This window comes from Phodopus roborovskii, unplaced genomic scaffold, assembly GCF_943737965.1.
Source record: "Phodopus roborovskii unplaced genomic scaffold, PHOROB, whole genome shotgun sequence".
In the NCBI taxonomy this organism is placed as follows: domain Eukaryota; kingdom Metazoa; phylum Chordata; class Mammalia; order Rodentia; family Cricetidae; genus Phodopus; species Phodopus roborovskii.
Genome location: NW_026126541.1, coordinates 13,147,652 through 13,162,361, shown reverse-complemented (window position 1 = coordinate 13,162,361; position 14,710 = coordinate 13,147,652). Strand labels below are relative to the sequence as shown.

At 51.7% G+C, this 14,710-nt stretch overlaps 1 protein-coding gene across 1 annotated transcript in view; it reads left to right on the top strand.

Annotated features, from left to right (window-relative positions):
• Nucleotides 1-11,224, top strand: part of Neurl1 (neuralized E3 ubiquitin protein ligase 1) — a 32,157-nt gene extending 20,933 nt beyond the window's left edge. Inside the window, exons 4-6 of the mRNA XM_051199715.1 lie at nucleotides 4,626-5,315; nucleotides 9,610-9,756; nucleotides 10,860-11,224. Coding sequence (XP_051055672.1) covers nucleotides 4,626-5,315; nucleotides 9,610-9,756; nucleotides 10,860-11,098 — 1,076 coding nt within the window. The 3' untranslated portion in view covers nucleotides 11,099-11,224. The remainder of the gene's footprint in view (nucleotides 1-4,625; nucleotides 5,316-9,609; nucleotides 9,757-10,859) is intronic.
• Nucleotides 11,225-14,710: the final 3,486 nt, after the last annotated feature.

Sequence of the window (14,710 nt, the reverse complement as noted above, 5' to 3'; positions counted from 1 at the left end):
TGATGTGCCACACAAGAATCCAAACCAGGAAAACCTTTCAAAGCAAGGTTTAACGGAGCCTAGGCTAACCTCAGACTCATTATGTAGTTGAGGATGGATAGCCTTGAACTTCTGATGCTTCTTCCTTCAACTCTGCCATTCTGGGATTACAGATGTATACTACGGGTGCCTGGGTGCTTAGGTGTTGAATGTCAAACTCGGGTCTTTGTGTATTCTAGGCAAGCACCCTACCAAGTGAGCTATGTGCCCCACCCAAGGAAAGTTATTTTTTAACAGCTGGAGGAAGCTCTCTGAGGTGGGCAGCTTTCCCCAGGGGCATTCTAGGCAAGGCAGAGTGAGAAGTTGGCAGGGGTGTGTGAGTTGCTTGGTCCTTCATTTTCTTTGAGCTCCTACCCAATCTGAGATGCTAAGACTCTTGTAACTGAGTCTAATTTGGATTCTTCCTGCCTCTGAGCCTAAACTAGCTGATTCCTAGGACCCAGGTCCAACCCCTCCTTCTGCCTATGGGGCAGTATCAGCCCCGCCCTCCTGCTGTGGTCTGGAACCACTGCCAGGCTTCAGAATTGGCAGGTACCAAAGGGGCACGAAACACAATGGCTGAGCAGCTCCTTACAGGATCGTGTGCCACCTGTCTCCATCACCAACCCCTCCCGGTGGGCGGATGATTACATAACTTGTTTCCAAGTGTGGGACCATCCCATGGCATGTGGGTCCAGGATACCCTCATCCTGGGATAATGTTCTCTTGGATTTGGGAGCTGGACACAGCTGTGCCCATTTCCATGTTAGCTCACTCAGGGCCCGTTGGCTCTGCCATGTGCCGGGTGCTCTGTCTCGAGTTTCAGCTATTTCAGGGCCTTGCACAGCTGACCCGCTGCTAGGACAGTTATTTGGAGCCTGCTGGCTGCCTACAGCTGTGCCTGCTGAGTGCCAGAGAGGAAGGGGAGAAGACATTCTTGGGCTAGGGGGTCTAGTCGCTTCCAGCTGCTCCTAGCTCAGCAACATTTCACATAGGTCCACTTCCTAGCCTGCCTGCCTCCCTCTCTCCTACCCTTTCATTCCTTCTCCTTTAATCTCCACATTGACTGCTTCTGCTGGGATTTTAGTCAGTAATGCCATTCAGAGAGCATTGCCTGGGTGCCCACTGTGACGTCCTACAGACAGCAGGAACAATGTATTTGTGTGGGCGTGGGGTTTGAAGACAGAGCCTTGTACATGCTAGGCATGTGCTTTACCGATGGCCATGCCCCCACCCCAAAATGCTAATATGTGAATTGTCTGGGCAACAGGGACTGTGCCCACTCCTGACCTGCCAGACATTGTCAAGGCAGGCATCTGGCTCCATTCTCTAAGTACACCATCACATGCTTAAGTTGCTTACATAAAGGCCACCAGCTAAGTAGCAGGTAGAACATTGAACACCTGGTCCAGAGTGCTCTGGCGCCCCAGTGACATGGAAACAGTGGCTTATACTGACATATGACCACATGTGCCAGGTACTTTACCACGTGCCCAGTGGGCCTTATTCCATCCTGTCCCTGCAGCATCCTTCCAAGGTGAGCCTCAGAATATGGCTTTATGTAAGTCAGTTACATTCCTCACAGCCCAAGAAAAATGGCCCGGTGAGTTTAAGCCACTTGTCCAAGGTTGAGTCAGGATTTGAACCCAGGCTGATGACTTTAAATTCACTACACTCAATTATGTTCCTGTCAGTAGGCTGCCTACCAGTACATGGACTTTAGTTACAAAAACCAACCGACTGATACCCAAAGAACCTGTAGGTTGTGTTATTTGGAGTAGGATGTACGTGTTTTCGGAGGTGATGGTCATTCTGAGCCTTGAGCTTCTCAAGGCACACCTGGAATGCTGTCTGGTTCTGTTTACTCTCTAAGTGGTGGAAAGGTGTGTCTGCTGTCTTCAGTGTGGAGGGAGAGGTGAACACATGTGTCTTCACTACAGGCTCAGAGCTCAAGAGGTGTGGTGCATTCGATACAGAGATGAAGAATTCAGTTTGAGAGAAACGCAACCCCTCAGAGGACAAAGTCCTTCCTTGCTTATTGAATGGCTTCCTCAATTAGTGTCCACAGCTTTGGCCTGTGCAGCTGTGGTCTATACCACAGCCTGCTCAGCTCCAGGACTCAGACTGTCCCAAGAGGTTGGATTAGCCTGTGTGAGATCTTTCCCATAGGTCGTGGGCAGGCGGGCATCTCAGAACCACTGATCCCTCTTCTTGATTCCCTTCTCTCTCCTCTCAGCTCCCTAGAGTCCCAGTACTGGAATCCTGGAGGGACCAGGAAGCAGGGACTGTTTCTCCAGGGCCCAGGTGCACCCACCCTCTCTCCCTCTCTTGACCTCTTTCCCATTCCCCTCACCTCTGCCTCTGCACAGCCCCAGCCTCCAAGCCATTGCCATCGTTGTCAGAGTCAATTTCCTGGAATAATCGAGTTTTCCAGTTGACTCCCTCCTCCTTGCCAAGGCATTGCTGGGAAATCCCAACCAGCCAGGGCCCAGGAGGCTTTTGGGGCAGCTTAAGACTTAAGGGGAAGGGCAGCACCTAACCTTCCTGAGTCCAGATAACAGCTTCCGGAATAGGGAGGGAGATGGGCTTTAGCGAGTCCTCCACCTTCTTCAGTGGAAGGCCAACTACGGCCTCTATTCTTATTGGCTTAATCTTCCAGGCTTTGATGGAGGACAGGCTCCACAGCCGCCTAGGCACAGGGAGGCTCCTGGGAAGGCATAGGCCAAGCTATGGCTTACAGTGGTGTCAGTCAGATTTGAGGATGCCAGCTCTGCAGAAGGGGTTCCATTTGAAATGAGGGTGGTGCTGGGTGGTGGTGGAGTGCGCCTTTAATCCCAGTTCTTGAGAGGCAGGCAGGTCTCTGTGAGTTTGGGGCCAGCCTGGTCTACAGAGTGAGTTCCAGGATAACCAGAGCTACACAGAGACACCCTGTCTTGAAAAAAAAAAAAACTAAACAAAAAACCCCCAAAACACAAATAAACAAAACCCAAACCAACCAAACAGACTACAACAACGAAGAGCGTGGCATTGGGAGATGGACAGACCTTGCCAATACTGAGTCTACTTACTCAGTGGCTGTCACCCAACACCCCTGTATCTACAGTGGGATGGCCTCCATTGGCTGCTTTAGGGATGGCATTACTCCCAGCATTGTACGTTACAGATCCACAGAGCAGGGGCAAACACAGCATACCCATTAAAAGAATATGGCTGGAAGCAGCTGCTGGCATGAAAGGGAGATGTCTGGGACACAGTGTGTGGAGAAAAAAAAAAGTGGTTGTGAAAGAGAAAATGTGTGCAGCAGGGATTTGAGCCCAAAGTCCATGCCCATGGAAGGGTGTGATACACTTCATGGATGCCCAGAAGTCATCCACAGAATTTAGTGACAGTGTTCTGAGATGGGCCAACATGATCACATTTCCAAAACGGCTTATTACTCACGGAGGCTAAACATTATTGGTGTTTATAGAGTAGAACTCAATTTTTGCATTTAAAAAAAAAACCTGAAATCCATTTAAAAGACTCTGTCATGCCACAGTCCAAATATGGAAAATGCTTTTTCTCTGGGTGGCTGGCTAACAGGCAGAGTGGTGTGTTTCTCTTTGCTGGAGCATATGTCTTCAAAATGAAGTTGTATTAGCTGTCTGGATTAGCGAGATGTTTGAAGCTCAGCAAAGCAAAGCCTTCAAAACTCTGTATTTCCCAGATGAATTTAACTTCCCTTCGAATTAATGACTTTATGACAATGATAACCTCAGAGGGTAAGTACTGCCTTAAATGTCACTGTTTATCCAAAGAGATTGGAGAGAGGGTCCCTTTTGGCCTTCTAGAGTGTCACAGTATCAAAAGTACCGGTGACAAATGGTTATTGTTTGTCTGACAGCCACTCTGAAAGCTGGAGAGATAACTTGGTAAGCAAAACCCACGAGGCTCTGAGTTTGTTGTCTTTTAAAGGCAGGGTGTACTGGTGTGTTTATAATCCCATTGCTGGCGATATCTGGGGCTCCATAGCTAGCCTGCCCACTCTACTTGGCCAGTTCCAGGAGAGAGAGGGGGGGGGAGGGAGAGGGAGGGAGGGAGGGAGGGAGGGAGGGAGAGAGAGAGAGAGAGAGAAAGAGAGAGAGAGAGAGAGAGAGAGAGAGAGAGAGAGAGAGAGGAGAGAGAGGAGATTCCCTAAACAAACATGGACAGGGCCTAATTCTGCCCTCATTCTAGATGTTAAATATAAAATAGGGATTAGAATTTAAGAAACCGTTTTCTTCCGTGGAGGAACTGGGGGTAGAGGAAATCAGCCCGTCTTAGTGGGCACTGTGACACACAGAGTTCGAAGCTCTCAGAAAAATAAGACACCCTCCTAATGTAGTTTAAGAATCAATACACTACAAGTTCTGCGGGGTTACTGAAGACAGTAAGAGAAAGTGTTGCCAACCGGGAAGCATTTAGGTGGCCTTGAAGTTGGTGTCTTCCAGCGGTATGCCTTTGTTTAAAGGGCCAGTGTCCCCTTTGCTTCCCGACTTTGCACCCTAGTGAGCGGTAGCATCTTTGGTAGCACAGTCACCGCTGTGGGAAGGTGACGATCACTCTGTCTCTCGTCCTCCCCGCCTCAGACAGCGAGCTGGTGCTGCCCGACTGCCTGCGGCCGCGCTCCTTCACCGCGCTGCGGCGGCCGTCCCTGCGGTGCGAGGTGGACGAGGCGCGCCTGTCCGTGAGCCTGTGCGACCTCAATGTGCCGGGAACCGACGGCGACGATGGAGCACCGCCCGCCGGCTGCCCGATCCCGCAGAACTCGCTCAACTCGCAACACAGCCGCGCGCTGCCGGCGCAGCTCGAAGGCGACCTGCGCTTCCACGCGCTGCGCGCCGGCTCGCACGTCCGCATCCTGGACGAGCAGACGGTGGCGCGCCTGGAGCACGGGCGGGACGAGCGCGCGCTCGTCTTCACCAGCCGGCCGGTGCGAGTGGCCGAGATCATCTTCATCAAGGTCACGCGCTCGGGCGGCGCCCGAGCCGGTGCGCTGTCCTTCGGGGTCACCACGTGCGACCCTGGCACTCTGCGGCCGGCCGACCTGCCCTTCAGCCCCGAGGCCCTAGTGGACCGCAAGGAGTTCTGGGCGGTGTGCCGCGTGCCCGGGCCTCTGCACAGCGGCGACATCCTGGGCCTGGTGGTCAACGCCGAGGGAGAGCTGCACCTGAGTCACAACGGCGCGACTGCAGGCATGCAGCTCTGTGTGGACGCTTCCCAGCCCCTCTGGATGCTCTTCAGCCTCCATGGCGCCATCACGCAGGTCCGCATCCTTGGTGAGTGCTCATCTCAGTCTCCAGTTCATGGTGGTCTTGTTAGGTGAGTTCTGGGTGGAGAGGAAGCTTCTGGCCAACCGATGGCTGGAGAAGAGATCAACTCACATCCCAACAGACACACAGCCTGACCAGACCCATATGCCTCTGTGTAAAAATCGGGGAAGGGAGTTTCTACCAGCAATGACCTGAGATTTAGTTTCCTCGGGGCTGTTGTTGAGTCTTAGTGAAAATCAGATTGGCTGGTTGTGGTGGTTCATGCTGTAATCCCAGCATTTAGGAAGCAGAGGTAGGAAAATCTCTGTAAGTTCGAGGCTGACTTGAGTTAGCATATTGAGTTTCAGCCCAGCTAGAGATTTTTAGCAAGCTGTCTCAAAAACAGAAAACAGCAACAGAAAAGTTGGTGTCTTCTAGGGCGATGCCTACATCAGAAGAGGAGGATCCCCGAGTAGGTGGCCTTTAGGCATGGGATTACAGCACAGGACACTCTTCAGAAGAGACAGTTTGAAAGGCTTTGGAGGATGTGGCTTGTGTTAAGCCAACTCTCTGGCTTGTTCTGAGAGATAAGTGTCCCTTACTGTGACCAAGTGTGACAAAGAAGGCAACTGAAGGGAAGATGGGTCTGATTTGATGCGTGGCTGGAGGGAACAGTCCATCATAGTTATTGCGGTAAATAAGGATCAGGATAAACAAATAGGCCGAATAGATGTTTATTCAGGGAGAAATAACTTACAACCTAGACAGATGAACACCAGGAAATTCAACCCGATCCTCTCCTGTCCAGAAAGAGAGAGCGCCTTCCTGGCCCCCTCCGACCTCCTTCCTCAGGTCACCTCCGCCCATCGCTCCACCCCCCAATGGGCGTGGTCAGTGCTACAGAAGGACTACCTCACTACAATTCCCCTTTTAGTCTAAAGAAAAGATTTAGGCTTAATACAAAACTATATACAAAACAGTGAATAACAAGTGTGCTCTAAGAAAAGGAAAATCGAGAACAAAATGACCTACATATCTAGTCCTAGGGTGAGGGCATAATGGAGTTTACAATAGAGTTGTCCTAAGCTGGAAAACGTAAGTCTAGTACCTAATATATCTAACTAGGAAGAGAGAATAATAGTTGTGATAGTTTAATTTTCAATCTCATCAAGACCTGAGAAGGAAATTAACAATACTAGAGTAGACAGGAAATGCGGATGGACAACTTCCAAAAGGTGCAGCAAGGACAGAAACAGCAAGCCACCTGGACAGTCACCCTAGGTCTCACAGCGATGTTGGTACACCCAGATTTGGCTAAGGCCAAGAGAACTTGACAGACCACAACAACAGCAGGGAAATAGAATGGCTGTCTTACCCTGACTTGGCAAGGTCAAGCAGTCTTCTATATTTGTCTCCTGCAAGCACATAGGACTGCATGTCCAAATCAGTGGTCAAGGTGGGGGCAATTCTATGCCCAACAGGCCATTAGCTGAGGCAAGAATGAACTCCAGCAGGAGCAACAACAGTGTCCAACACATAGTGAGGGAGGAATGGCGGGAATCCATCTCCATCTGCTGTCAGAGAGGTGGGTGCCAGCATTCAGCCCATTCTCGTTATGGGAAGCCAGCCCTCTGGGTGGCGTCAGCCACGCTCAGGGTGTGTTTACCTGCTGGGCATCTCCCACTGGCTTCACTGTAAAATGCAGCTCTTTGAACTCTGCCTCCAGGGATCCTATTTCTGGAGCTGTAGGACAGATTCTGATTTTGTTGTTGTTTTTTGAGACAGGATCTCTACATAACCCTGGCTGTCCTATAGATCAGGTTGGCTTTAAACTCACAGAGATCCAACTCTGCCTCCAGAGTGTCGGGATTAAAGGTGTGCACCACCATGCCCAGCTAGTTTATGTTTTTGTTTAATGTATCTTTAGCCAAGGTTGGCGAGCTCTGAGCCTCTCAACCCCATGGTAGGGTGTGCAGATGAGCGAGCCTCAACTGCTTTCTGAGCTCTGCCTTCTGTGAGGGGCTGTTAGCCCAGGGCTTGTGTTTATGTGTGTGGTGCTATTGAGATTGTTGAGTGAAGAGCTTGTGAAATGAGATTTAAAAAAAATCAGTGCAGACTTCCAGCTCTGCAGAGACCAGATGAAGGGATGCTGAGAAACAACTAGAAAAGCTACACAAAGACAGAAGGCTGGCTGGAGTACTGAGGAGTTAGAAATGAAGAAGGATAAATCAGGAAGGGAGGAGATGAAATCGAATCAAACAGGAAGGAAGATGAATCAGTCCAGGGTGAGAATTCATTCATTAAAATGAAATTGGATTGGGAAGCGCGTGCGCACCCCCCCCCCCACAATCTGGGCTGAGGTGAGAGATAACTGGCTCCACTAACTGCTTCTCAGAGAAAGGAAGGTGTGGGATATATTGTTTATGATTTAATAAAGCTTGCCTGGGGATCAGAATGCAAAGCAGCCACACTAGTCAGCCATAGATGTCGGGCAATGGTGGCACACACCTTTAATCTCAGGACTCAGGAGACAGAGGCAGATGGATCCTTGTGAGTCCAAGACCACCCTGCGCTACACGAGTGAATCAAAGAGGAACAGAGCCCACACCTTTAATCCCAGCACTAGGGAGGCATACAAGGAAGAAGCAAAGGGTCTCATGGGAGATTCAGTTTCCAGTCACAGGGAAGACAGGACCTCTATTTCAGCCTTGGTAAGAGCTACTGGCTGGCTGCTTTGCTTTTTTTTGATCTTCATCTTGAACCCCAATATCTGTCCCTGGGTTTTATTAATCATACTACAGGAAAGCACACAGAGGCAAGGTCCACTCTTGCATCAGCATCACCTAATAACAGCTAAGTAGCTTTCCAGCAAGGCTCTGTCATCCAAAGGGGTTTATGAGACTGGAGGAAAAGGGAGTTAAGACAGAACACAGGACCTTTTCTGTCCCAGATAGTAAGTGCGTCGAGGTGAATGCCAGGAAATGCCACCCAAAATCCAATGTCTATTAATAGTTCCTGAGCTGTTTGGAGAATTGGGCATGTCAGCCAGCAAAGTGGTGCTGGGCAATCCTGACTGACTCCAAAGGAAAAGCAAAGCCGGTAGCCAGGTTTGAAGATGCATCGTTCCCCTTACAATAAGCTGATAAATCGGGGATGTTTCCTTTATCCACATGCACACAACCTGCAGCTTTCTTTATGTTCACTGGTTGGTCAGAAATATATTCACTAAAGACAACTATATTATCAGGGTTGCTTCCTAGACATTGTTCTGAAAATGCTAGCCAATGCAGTAGGGCAAGAGAAGTAAATAGGTATGCATTTCTGAAAAGAGATGATACTTTAAAATGTTAATGTAGTAAGAGAAACTGTATGAGCTGGGCCTCTGACCCCAGCTATTTGAGAGAGGTTCAAGATTTGCCTGGGCTGCAAAGCAAGTTCAAGGCCAGCCTAGGCCACTTAGTGAGAGCCTATCTTTAAATAAAAATAAGGGCATTGGGACATTGGTCAGTGATAGGATGCTTTCCTAACATGAGTGAAACCCTAGATTCAGTCTCTAGTGTGGAGGAGAGCGGAAAGAGACCCACCCTATGAACATTCAGTCTTAGAAATAATAGCACTGTTAAGTTAGTTACAGCTAACAGTGCACCTGCTATGCGCAGAACATTCTTTTGGGGCCGTGGGAAATCACAGGCAGTGAGGCTTCTTGTTCTCAGCAAGCTCACGGTTCTGCATGGAGTTGGATTCTCAGGCCAAAAAAGACAGGACTTCAGGCTGTGTGGCTAAGTATGGCTAGTCAGTGACCATGAAGTTGTGTTTAGGGAAGCCATGGCGGCCCAGGGATGGAGGTTTGAGGACAGCCTCAAGAGGCTCCCTAAGGCTGTCACCAGTCACATCTGTGCATCTGGGAGGGACTTTAGAAGGATGGCAGGGAGGGAAGGAAGGTCGTAGGACCAGAATATGGGGACCAGGGTGCCAGTGTAGAGAGAATGGGTGGTCCCTAGGGGCTGTGGTACAGAGGGCAGGGCTCTGACAGGAGACAGGAGTAAGAGGCAGGGACAGGGACTTTATTCCCTGAAGGCCAAAGGTACCTCGGATGAGTGGAAGGACAAACAAACTAGGCAGAATCTGGAGGGGAAATTGTGGGTGCGGTCTGCCACCCCCAGATCTGTAGTTGAGACAGAGCAAGAGTGGGGGCTGAGCCAGCGTATGGGGTCCCGCCCGAGCCTGCGGCTGCCCTCTGTGGGGTGGGGGCCCTCTGTGGGGTGGGACTGAAGCTCTCTCCGTTATGCTGATGGTACTGTGGCCCATCCCCCCCCCTCAGGCTCCACCATCATGGCTGAACGGGGTGGTCCATCTACCCCCTGCTCATCTGCCTCCACCCCAACCTCACCCAGTGCCCTGGACAGCCGCCTCTCTGACCCCCTGCCCAGCACCTGCAGTTCTGGGCCTCTGGGTGGCTCTGCTGGTGGTGAGTACCAAGGTCCTGTGGTTGGGTCAACACTTCCCCCTCTACATATTCTTCAGGGAGGGAGAATGCAGCCTTTGTTAGGGTTGGGGCTGGCAGCTCTCAGCAGGGGACTTTTATTCTTTAAAGAGTTATTTTTAATGATCTTTTATTTTGAGTGTGTGTGTGCATGCATGAATGCGTGCAGTGCCTGTTGAGGCTAGAAGATGTCCTGGATGCCCCCGGAACTGGAGTTACAGGCAGCAGACAGTTGTGAGCGAACTGATGAGGGTCCGGAGAATCAAACTCCGGTCCTCTGGAAGAGCAGCAAGCCCTCTTAACTCTTCACTCATCTCTTCAGATGTCTTGGTTAGGGTTTCTGTTGCTGTGAAGAGACACCAGGCCCATGGCGACTCTTATAAAAGAAAGCATTTAATTGAGGGGGCTTACAGTGTCAAAGGTGTAGTCCATTATCGCCATGGTGGGCATGGCAGCGGCAGGCAGACATGGTGCTGGAGAAGGAGCTGAGAGCCCGACCCACAGCAGAAGGAAAAACTGTCACACTGGCCGGGCTTGAGACACACTTCCTCCAACAAGGCCACACCTCCTACCAATGCCACTCCCTATGGGCCAAGCACACGAGGCTGTGGGGGCCACACCCGTTCCAACCACCACAGACTTGTAGCTGTGGCTTTTTTAAAAAATCTTTTTTTAAAGATTTATTTTAAAGTGTGTGTGTGTGTGTGTGTGTGTGTGTGTGTGTGTGTGTGTGTGTAGTGGTGGGCTGTGTGGATATGTGAGTATAGGAGCCATGGAGCCCAGAAGCGTGTATCTGGTCCTCCAGGGGACCCTGAAAATGCACATTGGACACCAAGGGTTAGTGCAGGAGGGTCATGCCTTAAAAGACCTGGGAGGTTTGCTTTTTCCTGCCAGTCACCGGCACTCTGGTCCTGGTCTGGAGCTGTGTGGTTGGAGCTCAGCTTCTTCCTTGGGCAGGAAGGGTGGGTTGTCAGTATGAACAGGTGGCTTTCCATCCTGGAGGAAGGACTTGAGCCCTGCAGCCTTTTTCTCATAGGCCCCGAGCTGGCTGGGTCATATCCCATTTTGATTGGTGCTTTTGCTCTCAGGGACAGCCCCCAACTCGCCCGTGAGCCTGCCCGAGTCACCAGTGACCCCAGGTATGGGCCAGTGGAGCGATGAGTGCACCATTTGCTATGAACATGCAGTGGACACCGTCATCTACACGTGTGGCCACATGTGCCTCTGCTATTCCTGTGGCCTGCGCCTCAAGAAGGCCCTGCACGCCTGCTGCCCCATCTGCCGCCGCCCCATCAAGGACATCATCAAGACTTACCGCAGCTCCTAGCCCTGCAGAACCCACCTGCACCCCACGTCCGCAGATCAGCCCAGACCAGCTAAGGGTGAAGCCAGCAGGGCCCCTTTCTGCCACATTTTGAAAAGTCCTCCTTTTCCATTAAACATGGGAAACCAAGGTCCCTGAAGGTTTGGGCTGAGAGGGTCTGAGGCCTGGGGCACAGGTAGTACCTAATGAGCGGAGGGGAGGGGAGGGGAGAAGGCTACCCCATATTCTCCCTCTCTACCCAGATTCCATCACGGTGAGGGGCTGACGCGGGGTCTCGGCCTGTTACCATCCCTCACGATGTAGGCAGACTTCTAGGCTGTGCAGCCCGTGTGGTGCCTTGGAGAGAGCGAACATGTAGCCTTCCCTGGGCAGCTCGGGAGGAGGCAGTGGACCCCTCCCACCCTGGGCAGCTGCAAGCTGCATGCCCTGTCTCTTTCTCCTTACCCAGAGTGGGTAAACAGACAGGCTGCACACGAGTCCAGGGCCTAGGTCCTTGACCTTGGGCCCACCTGCCATGTTCAGGACCTCTCCTTGCCGTAACTCACACCAATCACCTCGCTGGTGCCGTTGCCTAGGGTGCCCTTCAGAATAGGCTAAAGTGGCCTACTCTGTTGTCAGGGTCCCAAAGAGCAGGCCCACGGCCACCCCTGAGGCCTGTCCTCCCTCATCTCAGTGCCAGCCTTGGCCTGGGCAGATCCTGCCATGTGTGCCCAGGAGGGGCAGGGGCCCTCAGCGGAGTGGGGGTCCCCTAGGCTATGGACAGCCCTTTTCCTCATTTTAATTTATTTATTTATTTGGTTTGTGAGTTTTGTTTGTGGGTTAGTTCCAACCTAGGGGCTCCTAAAATTCTACTGTTGGGGGATTGATTGCCAGGTGAGGGGCAATAGAGTGGCCGCTCAGAATCTCCCCCCCCCCCACTCAGAAGCCGCACACAAGGCTCCCCGAGGAGGAATTCTAGGCTGGAGGCGTCCCGAGAGGCGGACAAGCCTCTCCTGGATAGGGAACCACTGACATCCACCTGTGCCCTCCCTCCCTGGGTGGGAGCTGAGTTTGTGTGGTTGGTTCAAAGTCATCTGTACTCCAGGAGCCACCTCTGTAAAGACAGCAAAAGTTCTGCAAGGTTGGGGAAAGTTATCGACACGTGGGCCAGGGACCAGAATGGAGAGCTGGTTAGAAGGAGGATGGATCCTGAAGGCAGGCTCCTGGTCCTGCTAAGGGAGTGTCCATCACTCTTGGGCTATTGCCCCTGCAGCCCTCTCTGCCTGTGCTGGGTTACTGTGGAGTCTTAGCCTAGGCTCTCCCAGCCCCTCAGCCTTCGGCCCTCAGATGGCGGGCTTTATACCCTCAGAGACGGCTTCTGCCGTCACAGACAGTGCCTGGGGCTCTGTCCTGGCCACTGACTAGTCCTATGGCCCTGGCCAGGGGTCACCCTCCAAGCCTCAGCCTCCCCTGTGTAAAGTGGATTGCGGGTAGAATACTCTCAATGTGGTTCCCAGGAGTTCTTTTGGGGTGTCTCTTAGGGGGTTACTGGGGAGACATTGAGAATGGGGTGCCAGGGTGGGTGCTTGTCTGCACTGGCCTTGCAGGGACCCAGGGAATCTGTGCCACCCTGGCTCTCGCCTCTTCAGTCACTGGACCCCGTAGAGCCTTTCTGTGAGAGCAGGCTGGAGCTGGTAAGTTGCCCCATCCGATTGGGGGCTCATCCTAGAGATGGAGAAAGTCTGAGCACAGAGCTGTGTGGCCGGAGGTGGGAAAAGAAGCCACCATCCATTCTGCTAACAGGGAGGTGGTTCTGCCTCCTTCATGAACTGGGTCACTGTGTTTGTGAATAAAGGTGATTTCGTACCAGCCTGAGAGCTGTGCTGTGTGTCTGGAGGTTGGGAGGGAGACCAGTGTGTGTGAACGCACCTGAGTGGTTAGGGGCTGTCAGAACTGTAGACCCTCGAGCCCCAAAGGGCCTATGGCAGAGAAGCCTTCTTAGAGTCAGGCCTTGGAGCACAGCATGGGATTCAGACAGTGGGGCAAGCTTTTAAGTTGAGAGAAGCTGCTGCCCTTCTGGTGGCCTGGGAAACTCTGAGTAGGGAAAACAGGGTTAGGTAGGACTCTAAAAGAAGCCACAGGCATGCTGTGCGGTTTCCTCTCAGGCCCGAGATCCCGTGAGGTGTTTGCCACCTAGAGACTAACAGGGGAATGGCAGGTCAATCCTGTGGCTGGGGTGGGGAAGAGGTGGGTAGACTGGGCGGGGGGGGGGGGGGGGGGGGGTGTCTGGACAGTGTTTGAGCTGTGCACATCGACAGGGCCAGGCCCCAGAGACTTGTGGGATACCTGTCTACACCCTCTCCTGGACGAGGCTCTCACCACATAGTCTAGCCTGCCTTTGAACTGACCTCAGATTCTTTTTCCCCTGCTTACTGGAGACCAACACAACTAGGTAAGGACGAGGGTCCAGCTTGGGTTATTCCCAGAAAGGTGCCTGCAGGTGGGAAGGGGCTGGAGGAGCTTGTGGGAGCTGACCTCCCCTCCCTGATTCTGTAGTCAGCTGCTGTTTGTGCTGCTGGGACTTTTGCTGGTAAACTGAAAATGAGTCCTCTGGTACTAGAGAGAATCACCCGATTCTTTTCGGTTAAAAAGGCCAAAAACTTTATTTAGTTTTTAGGGAAATACAAGATGCATGTAAACATGAACAAAATATTAAACAAAACAACCCAAATTTTAAAGTCTAGAAGCATCCCAAGACAGGTCATTCCGATAGACCAAAGAATCCCTTCAAAGTGGTAAAGGACACCTGGAAAGTGGCAGGTCAGGGGGGCTGCGTCCCTCCCCCAAGGACACTGCGTGTTTGGGATGAGACTTATAAAAACAACCCACCATTAGAATCGTGAGAAACATGGAGATAGTTTAGCACCACCAAGGATCCTGGAGATATGTCAGCACTTGCGTGGACCCTGACTGCACCAATGGCCTTGTCTGTTTCTCTGCTGAGCTGGAAGGACCAGGGGAAAGGGCTTCTGTTGACCCCACTAAGCTGGCTGGGGATGAGTGGACACCACAAGAAGTCCCTGTGATTCAGTGTCCCACCCAATGACATCCATCTACTTGCTCCCACCAGAGTCCACATATCCATGCTGCAAGAGTGGCCACTCACATCTGCCTTACAAGTCACCTTCCAGACCTCTCAGTTAACTGTGGGGACACCCATGTCCTCTGTTGCAGGGGACGTGTAAATTTAAGAATGGTATCTGTGTACCCTTTGAAGTAGACTCAGTGTGCCTCAGTAGAAGCCACTAGAAAACAAAAAGCATGTTCAGGGATGTTGGTGTGTTCCGCCTGGTCTGACGGCAGCAGGAGGCTAACTCACCTAGAGCCTTGGGAATGATGTCCTCTGTCACTAAGGAATGAGGCCACCCTGGCTAGGCCTGAGCTCTTAAGTTCTAGTATGGGGATGTTGGGCCCTACTGTGTGGCCTATTATGGCCAATGGCCTCTGATTTGTACAAATGACAGACTGGCTAGCTCTGTAATAGACAAAATGCATTGGGCAAAAACTATCTGGAATCTGGGAGATGCTTTAGGTATTTCCGGAAAAGGACCTCCAAACCCAAACACTGGCTTCCAG